The 9,444-nt window shown below is 62.7% G+C and overlaps 1 protein-coding gene across 1 annotated transcript in view; it reads left to right on the top strand.

Annotated features, from left to right (window-relative positions):
• The first annotated feature begins 41 nt into the window (after positions 1–41).
• The window catches only part of ZBTB47 (zinc finger and BTB domain containing 47), a 12,757-nt gene continuing 3,354 nt past the window's right edge, over positions 42–9,444 (top strand). The window contains 7 exon segments of the mRNA XM_024754556.1: positions 42–146; positions 3,625–4,613; positions 4,615–4,996; positions 6,626–6,773; positions 8,108–8,223; positions 8,879–9,023; positions 9,273–9,442. Coding sequence (XP_024610324.1) covers positions 144–146; positions 3,625–4,613; positions 4,615–4,996; positions 6,626–6,773; positions 8,108–8,223; positions 8,879–9,023; positions 9,273–9,442 — 1,953 coding nt within the window. The 5' untranslated portion in view covers positions 42–143.

Here is a 9,444-nt window from a genome sequence, read left to right as displayed (position 1 = left end):
CCGGCCGCGCCCCCGGGGGCCATGGTCGCGGGGCCCTGCGCGGGGGCGGCCCCCAGCGCGGCTCTGCATGGAGCGGCCCCGGCCTGGCCGCCGGGGGCAGCGCGATCCCGCGGGGCCCTGTGAGCCCCCAGCGCCACGGCACCATGGTACGCAAGGCCCTGCCTGTCCCCCCGCTTATCCGCCCACCTGCGCGCTCTGCCCTCTGGAGCGCACGGCCGGCCGGCTCGGGGTGGAGGGATGTGAGGGATCTTACCCCTCTCCGGGTCTCCCCGACCCCTTCTCTGGGTCCTTGCGGGCTGGGAATGCGGCGCTCTGACGCGGCCGTCGGCGGGGAAGGGGTTAAATTCCTGGGGTTGGGGCCCGGGCAAGAGAGGCTGAGGTCCTGCTAGGCACTGGCGGAGGGGGGCGCTTCTCTGAGCCCGGACGGCACCGCCCTCGGACTGGGTGATGGGGGGAGGGAGGAGGTCGGATTCCCGCCTGGGCCTTGGGCCACGTGGGCGCTGGAGACGCCCTGCCTGGGGATTCGGGACTCCTGGGCCGAGCGGAATGTGGGGGACGCCTGCAGCTCCGGTCCAAACTCCTGTGTGACCTTGGGCCGGTCTCCCGCCCTCTCTGGGCCTGTTTCTCCGGAAGGACGGATGGCCTGAGTTGAGAGGAGGCTGGCATAGACACCTCCTCCCTAAAAGGAGGAGGCTGGAAGTCATGAGCCTGTGCCCCCTTGCTCAGTCTGGGCCCACCCACTGCTGCCCAGCGATGGAAGGATTGACATAGGAGTAGGGTGTGCAGATGGACGCCCAGGTTTCATCCTAGGGCCTCCAGGGAGATGCCAGGGCAGGGTAGGAATCTGGTGGTTTCGTGACAGTGAGGCAGAGTGCTCCTTAGGAGTAGAAGGGTCTGACCATGGTAAGGCAGCCTCGGCAGGTGTCCCTGGCACCTGGCCTTCCCCCAGCCTGGGGGGAGGGTTGAGGGCATGAAACGCCCTGGCAACGCAAGTGCCTGACCACTCCCCTGGTCTTGTATCTTAGCTGGGCTGGCCTGGACTTGGGGGTGGGGTGTGTGGCTGCAGCTGGCACAACCAGATGGGGAGGGGCGTCTGCAGCTTCAGGGAGCTAGCACATCTGGCCGGAGAGGCAGACACAGCTGGTGGCCCTGTGTGGGAGGTACTAGGCTAGGGGGTAGCTGCGCCCTGCTGAGGGGCTGCCAGTTATGGACTTAGGCAGCATCTATGTGCCCGGTCAAGGAAGTCCAGTCAGGCTGCCTGGTTGTAAGGTTCTTGGGCCCCTCAAGGGCCAAGGATGGTGCTGGCTTGGCTGGGAGTATTGCCTTGGAAATGGAGTCTTTGGGGCAGCACTACCCCCTAGGTCAACCCTCCTTCCCCTGCTGAGGCCAGAGGGGTCCTCACTGGATCCTGGGACCAGATCTGCACAAGGGAAGTGTCAGGCATTGCCCTTGCCCCATGGCAGGCAGGCACTGGAGGGCATTCTGTGAAGGGGAAGCAGTGGACCAGAACCCCGTGCCCTAGGGTGGGTACCCCACAACAGGTCCGACATTGCCAAGTCCTTATCCAAGCCACTTCCCCACCACTGCCTGGCCCCTGGAGGCCCTGAGGAACCCGTTACAGCCAATTGCACCCTGACCCCTCACCGACTCGCAGGTGGCAGCAGCTCTAGGAAGGAGGGTGCAGGTCACCGGAGGTGGTGATGGGGTCTGGGGAAGCACAGCTGGTCCCCTGGGTGGGAGGGTCCCCACATGCCTCATCCTGCTTTTTAAGTCATTGAAGGCCAAGAAATAGTTCCACGTGGAATAGTGTCTAGTCCAGCACAGATTGGGTGGCCTTAGCAGAGCTAAGAGTCTAGGGGCTCTGCTCTTGCTTGCTGTGGGACCCTCCCATTCTGAGCCTCAGTTTCCCCATCTGTGTAATAGGGGTTGGTCCCAGAAGATGAATCACAATGAGTCAGTGGATGGAGATGGGAGGGGGTTGGCATCTTATCCCCATTAGATTGGTCAGGCCTGGACGGGCCAGCAGCCCCGAGACAGACAAGCAGATGGGTGGCTGCTTGGCTGGGGGGAAGGAGGTGTTGGGGGAGAACTCAAGAGAGGTGGTGGTGAGAGAGGGGGTGGGGGGAGCATGGGTGCTGTCCTGGGCTGCTGGATGTGAAGGGTGAAACCCAGGGCATATCTGTCAGCAGGTTGCCCCTGGAGGCTCCGGGAGGACTGATCGGAAGGACTGGCATGAAGGGGAGGGGTGGGCTGTGGATGCACAGGACTGGGGTTTCATCCCGAGGCTTCCAGAGAGGTGCACGGCGTCAGGGAGCTGATGTCTTTGCAGTGCAGCAAGGTACCCTCAAATGTAGGAGGCTCTGACTTAGCTGGACAGGGCCTGAGGAGGGCCAGAACCTGGAACCTGCAGGGCTGGTCCAGCCAGGCAGGTAGTCGACAGATGTTAATTGAACATCTGCTGTGCGCTGGACCCATGCAAGGGACTGGGCAGCCTGCCTGTCTGTGCTGCCCACCTTTTGGGGAAGCCACTGTGGTGCAACCAGGAATAATTACTTTGGGCAATTCACAGGTACTGGATGCGGCCCAAGGGTCTAGGAATCTGACCCATCAGATCCAAGGGCCTCCCTCAGGCTCCAGAAGCCCCCAGTGGTGTGACCTCCATGATGAGGCCATCTCGGAACCTCTGGGCCTGGATCACACCTGACCCTGGGGTCTGGGGGCCTAGAGAGAAAAGGGTTTGGGACAAGCCTTAGGGGCCTCCTGCCTCAAGCACAGAGGACAGGTAACACAGCTGTGTCCTTTGCCTCCACAGAACCTTTCTGTGGTGGGGAGCTGCTGCCGCCAGGCCTGAGGCCACAGGCAGCAGCCTGGCCCAAGCTCTGGCCGAGGAAGGAGGGGACGGCTGGACCTCACCAGCCTCCTCCAACAGGGCAGTGGGACCATGGGCCTCGATTTCTTCACAAAAGTCTCTGCCTCTACAAGGCCTTAGGCCTAGACCTTGAGGGCTGCTGCGGGTGAGCTGAGGGGTTCCCTCGGGTGCTGCCCCAGGGGTGCAGTGGCCAGAGGCAGAGCAGTGAGCCAGTGAGCCCGACGTGTTCTTGAGCCGTCTGGGCTTAGGCAGGCTTGGCTTTATTCGTATGTGAGTGAGTGTGGAAGAGAGGATCCATGGGGCCCAAAGATGGTGAAGGGATGCCTCTGGGGATGCTTCTGGGGAGACAACCCAGTCCTGGTTTGCTGGGGTCAGCCCTGGCTTTAGCATCAAAAGTCCCGCATCCCAGGAAACCCTTAGGTTCCTGGCCCACCTGGACAGTTGGTCACCCTTGAACCTTTTCCTTCCCCTTTCTTCCTCTTCCCCTCCCCTTCCCAGGACGACTTCTCCCATTTCACAGTGGAAGAGGTGGAGGCCAGGAAAAGTTAACCACTGACCCAGGGGCTGACATGCAGCCTCAGAAGGTCATGACCCGAGTTTGAGCTCTGAGGAACAGCAGACTCGGGCTTGAATCCTGGTTCCCCCTCGTCCTTGCTTGGGCTTCGGCACCTTCCCTGTAACATGGAACCAGGAGTGATGGGTGGGTGGCCACCTCCCAGATGGCCTTGACCTGACCTGTGCCCTCTGCCCCCCAGTTGCTGGTTGAGAAGACGACGGACTCACCGGCGGCCGAGTTCTCGCTGGTGGAGGACGTGGCGCTGCACTTCGCCTGCTTGATGGGCCGCCTGAACGAGCAGCGCCTCTTCCAGCCTGACCTGTGCGACGTGGACCTGGTGCTGGTGCCCCAGCGCAGCGTCTTCCCGGCCCACAAGGGCGTGCTGGCCGCCTACAGCCAGTTCTTCCACTCGCTCTTCACCCAGAACAAGCAGCTGCAGCGCGTGGAGCTGTCCCTGGAGGCGCTGGCGCCCGGCGGCCTGCAGCAGATCCTCAACTTCATCTACACGTCCAAGCTGCTGGTCAACGCAGCCAACGTCCACGAGGTGCTCAGCGCCGCCTCGCTGCTGCAGATGGCCGACATCGCCGCGTCCTGCCAGGAGCTGCTGGACGCCCGCTCCCTCGGCCCCCCGGGCCCTGGCGCCGTGGCCCTTGCCCAGCCGGCCGCCAGCTGCACCCCGGCCGCACCGCCCTACTACTGTGACATCAAGCAGGAGGCCGACGCCCCGGGCCTGCCCAAGATCTACGCCCGTGAGGGCCCTGACCCCTACTCGGTGCGCGTTGAGGACGGGGCTGGGGCCACAGGTGGCACGGTACCTGCCACCATCGGACCGGCTCAGCCCTTCTTCAAGGAGGAGAAGGAGGGTGGCGTCGAGGAGGCCGGCCGGCCCCCAGCGAGCTTGTGCAAGCTGGAGGGCGGGGAGGAGCTGGAGGAGGAGCTTGGGGGTTCTGGCACCTACAGTCACCGGGAGCAGTCCCAGATCATCGTGGAGGTGAACCTCAACAACCAGACGCTGCACGTGTCCGCAGGGCCCGAGGGGAAGCCGGGCGCCGCCACAGGCCCAGCCACCATGGTGCTGGGCGGGGAGGACGGACTGCAGAGACATTCGGAGGATGAGGAGGCCGACGAGGAGGAGGAGGAGGAAGAGGAGGAGGAGGAAGAGGAGGGCGGTGGCAGTGGAGGGGGGGAGGTCGGGGTGCCCCGGCAGGGGGGCAGACGCCCCTCCCCACAGTCGCATGGCAACGCGGTCCGCCCGGCGCCGGGGCCTCCCTGAGCCCGAGGAGGCTGGGCGGCAGGGTGGGAAGCGGCCAAAGCCACCTGCAGGAGGGTCTCCTGCCCCAGCCCGAGGGCCACAGGCTGCTGACGGTCTGGGGGCCAAGGTGAAGCTGGAGGAGAAGCAGCACCATCCGTGTCAGAAGTGCCCGCGTGTTTTCAACAACCGCTGGTACCTGGAGAAGCACATGAACGTGACCCACAGCCGCATGCAGATCTGCGACCAGTGCGGCAAGCGCTTCCTGCTAGAGAGTGAGCTGCTGCTACACCGGCAGACAGACTGCGAGCGCAACATCCAGGTGGGCCTCGGGGTGGGCTCACGGGGCCCACAGGGGCAGCCATCCAGGCTGGGCCAGGCTGGAACTGGGCCCCGGGCACCCAGTGTCCTGCTACCTGCATTGCCCACACAGTCTGCAGAGACCAGGCTTGGCCCCCTGGACAGTGGGACCAGCCCAGGCCCAAGGGTGAGCCCAGGGTGGTGAGAGCTCAAGGGATAACGTCAGGGAGAGCTTCCTGGAGGAGGTGGACAGAGCTGGGCTTCAGCGCACGTGCAGAGACGTGCAGATAGGGGTAGAACAAACAGTACCCTTGGCCAGAGGGGCAGAGGGGAGCCCGGACTCGGGAGGATGAGAGTTGTCTGAGCGTGTGAGGCTGGGGGACAGCCAGCTCTGAGGAGGGACGAGTCAGTGTTTTAGTAAATCTCTGGGCTGCCGCAAGGCCAACAGGGCCGCTGTGTATAGTTTCTCAGACTGTGCACTGCACGAAAGCACAGATGAGGGGAGGAGGGGTTTGCCCAGAAGGGGGCGCCACTTCCCACTTCCTGCAAAGGCCGAAAGGAGCAAGGGGCAGCGGAGCAGGAAGAAAGCCCTGCATTCAGCTCTTTGGAGGTACCAGCTGGCCTGGGCCTGGGAAGAGGGACCGGATGAGCAGTTTGGGAAGCACAGGGGCTGCCGGGGCCAAACAGGGGAGTTGGGCTGGCTGCCAAGCCTTGAGCCAGGCTGAGTCTGGGCCAGCCTGGCCTTTCAGGGTGCAGGCAGCACAGGGCCAGCCAGGCTGGTTTTTGCCTTTTCTGACTGGCAGTGAGGTTGGGGGGCAGTAGGTAGGCGGGTGCTAATTGCCTGAACTAATTGCTAATTGCAGTGCCCTGTGGAGAAAGTGTTATCTGGGGTTACCTGGATGCCTGCCCCACCCTCGTGCCCACGCTCCCACTGGCCGGCCTGCTGGGCTGCCCTTTGACTCTCCGTGTGCACACACCTGAGCTTCCCTCCTGAAGGGGAAAGACGCTTGTACCTCTTCTGTCCTGGGCACCCTGACCCAGTTTCTGCCCGAGCCCTGGCCTGCTGCAGGGATGGGTAGGACAAGGGCCCAGGAGAAGAGGAGGAAGGGAGTGTGGCCCTCAAGGTTCCCGCCACCGTCTATTGCCTGATAGGCCCTTGTACCTCCTACAGTCCCCGGTCCTTTGGAATCTGTCTCCTTGGGGATCTCCATGGTGTCAGGGCATGGGTCCCAGCAGGGGGAGGCAGCAGAGATAATGGCCCAGCTCTGCCAGGACCTGTTATCTGAGGGACTTCTCCACGAACTGAGTAGCCTCCTCACCCACTGTGGTCCTTCAGCCAGTTATGTGTCTCTTCTTTGTAGAAAGATGCCTTGTTGAAATGAGCACAGAGGAGGGACTTCCTGGAAGAGGTGGCCCCTGACCCTAGTGAGTTCAGGATGAGGGACCCACCCTGGGTGGGTGGGTAGGTGGGTAAGTATTTAGGGAGTTACCACCCCCAACTCTCAGAACATCACATCTGGCTGGTCCTTGGACATCAAGGCCTCTCTCTCCAGCACAGTTCAGGTGGGGAAACTGAGGCCCAGAGAGGGGCAGTGACTAGTCCTAGGTCACATGGTCCTGACCCAGAGCCTAAAGTCTTCTCACCCCACAGTGTGTGACGTGTGGCAAAGCTTTTAAGAAGCTCTGGTCCCTCCACGAGCACAATAAGATTGTACACGGCTACGCAGAAAAGAAGTTCTCCTGTGAGATCTGTGAGAAGAAGTTCTACACCATGGCTCACGTGCGCAAGCACATGGTCGGTAAGTCCAGGCTGGTGAGGGATGGAGCCTGAGGTCCAAGCGGGCCAGCTGCTGGGTGTTCTGGGAAACGCTTCCCAATCCAAGGGTATTATGAAGGGGTGAGAAGGCCCCTCGTAGCTGGGAGGTAGGGGGTCGGGGGCTGCTTGCAGTGGCAGGTGTGTCCTGGACAGGCTCTGGGGCCAGGGCTGCCATGCATAGTTGGGCAGGTTGCACATGGCACAAGGACTCCTGGACAAGATGGCAGGTGGGGACCAGAATCCAGCTAGCACACTGCCAACCAGGCTGTGCATCCTGACATGGGGCTGTGGCCACCAGAGCACCTTTTTCTAAATTACATGAAGTGCCATAGGGGCTGACACAGGCCCAGTCTCAGTTTGAGGACAGCTGTGCCTCTGATAGGGCTTCAGGCTTCTCTGAATGCAGCCCTCCCCCAGGGGTCGTACCCGGACACGGTAAGGAGGGCCCCAAGTGTGTTTTGGGCCACTTCATTGCCTTGGGCATGGCTCTCCCTCCGCTCTAGGTGGGCTTGGCTGGGAGTCTGGTGTCCAGGTGGCCCTAGCTTCTTTGCCCGCTTGGGGCCTGGAGCTCTAGAGAGGGGTAGCCAAGGAGGGGCAGTGTGCCCTGGCCAGGCCTTACCCCCGTTGTCTACCAGACAGTGCTAGAGGCCTCCAGCATGAACTGACTGGGAGCTGGGACCCCGGGGTCTAGGTATCGGCCAGAAGCATGCTGGGTAACCCAGGATTGGTGGTCCTTCCTGGGCTTGGATTCCCCAGCTCTGAACTCTGAGGGGGGCCCTCCGTGTCTCCAGTTGCTTCCTCCCAGATCTTCCTTGGAGTTTGTTCTGGGAGGAGCGCAGGTAACTAACTCCCTCTGGATGGCATGGGACCCAAGGCTGAGGCCTTTACAGGTGCCACCCTCTGTAAAACCCAGCCACCCTGGAGGCCCAAGACCACTCTACCCTCTTTTTATAGAAGAGGGTGCTGAGGCTCGCTGAGGCACACATTGGCCATGCAGGGAGCTGGTGGCTGAGCCAGGATTTGAGCCGAGGCCAGTCCCACTTGAAATCCTTCTATCTTTCCCCGAAGCTTTGGGAGTGAGGCCAGACGCTAAAGAACCAAGAGGGCCTCCATGCCTGTCTGACCAAACGGAGAGACCTAGCCGGGAGGGAAGGGGCCTCGCCTGGGGGACAGAGGCTGTGGGGCAGGCCCCCAGGGTAGGTGGTGTCCTGGGAGGCGGGATCTGGTCCGGATCCCGGGGGTGGTCAGGCAGGGGTCCCCTGGGAGGAGCCAGATGGGTCCCCCCGAGATGTCATGGCCATGGTGCCTGCCCTGTAGCCCACACCAAGGACATGCCCTTCACCTGCGAGACCTGTGGGAAGTCCTTCAAACGCAGCATGTCTCTCAAGGTTCACTCACTGCAGCACTCCGGGGAGAAGCCGTTCAGATGCGAGGTGAGCTCCCTTCTCCTCCTGCCCCAGGAGCCACCCTGGACGGGGGCAGGGATCAGAGGCAGCAGCTGCTTAAAAACCAGGGGTTGGGGTACTGGAGGATAGGATGCAGAAAGAAAGGGGCCCCTCCTTGATGTCTGCCTCCCACTCCATCCTTACCTGGTTGCCCACCTGCACCTCCCCCCACACCCCTGCCACCCCACCCTAACCCAACCCCCGAAGGTTCAGGGTGGGAAGTCTGCATGGGCTGGAACCATGGGGCAGGCTTTCTGGAGAGGTGGAGAAAGGAGCATCTTAGGCAGAGAGATCAGAGATGGAGCTGCAGGTGGGGATGAGGTGGGGGCGCCTTTGGACCAGGAGGAAGGATGGAGGGCCTTAAGCATGAGGGCTCCCTCCACTCTGTGGCCTCTTCCCACTTCCTGACCCCCATTCCTGCCTGGGCCCTGCATGCCCATGGCCTCTCCACCTGTGCCCGTGCACTGCCCCACCCCAGGAGCACCTCGGCTGGCCTTTGCATCCACACCTCCTTGCCCAGGAGCCCCTCCCCATGTGAGTCCTTCCTACAGCCCTGTGGTCTCGGGCCAGCACTTCCCTCCCTGAAGGCTGTTCCCCGGCTCTGCGCCGGGTCTCACCCCCTCACCCTCCACCCCGCCCTCAGAACTGCAACGAGCGTTTCCAGTACAAGTACCAGCTGCGGTCGCACATGAGCATACACATCGGCCACAAGCAATTCATGTGCCAGTGGTGCGGCAAGGACTTCAACATGAAGCAGTACTTCGATGAGCACATGAAGACCCACACAGGTACGGCTGCCCCACGGGGAGGGGCTCCGCACCGGGCGGGCCCCCTTCTCCGCTAGGAGGCTCAGCGCCGGCCTCCTTGCCTCCCAAGGTCGGGCGAGGCTGGTACAGGCTGGCAAGGATCCGAGAGTGCCAGGGCCGGGCCGGGATGGTTCCGTGGACGCCCGGAGGCTGGCCCAGGGCGGGGGTGGGGGGTGGGGGCGTAGCGGCCCGCCAGCAACTCCCCACGGCCCATCACCACCCACCCCGCAGGGGAGAAGCCGTACATCTGCGAGATCTGCGGCAAGAGCTTCACCAGCCGGCCCAACATGAAGCGGCACCGGCGCACGCACACCGGCGAGAAGCCCTACCCCTGTGACGTGTGCGGCCAGCGCTTCCGCTTCTCCAACATGCTTAAGGCCCACAAAGAGAAGTGCTTTCGGGT

Source organism: Neophocaena asiaeorientalis, unplaced genomic scaffold, assembly GCF_003031525.2.
Source record: "Neophocaena asiaeorientalis asiaeorientalis breed wild unplaced genomic scaffold, Neophocaena_asiaeorientalis_V1.1 scaffold1148, whole genome shotgun sequence".
Classification (NCBI taxonomy): domain Eukaryota; kingdom Metazoa; phylum Chordata; class Mammalia; order Artiodactyla; family Phocoenidae; genus Neophocaena; species Neophocaena asiaeorientalis.
The sequence above is the reverse complement of the archived record's forward strand: the minus strand, read 5'-3'. Positions and strand labels throughout refer to the sequence as shown.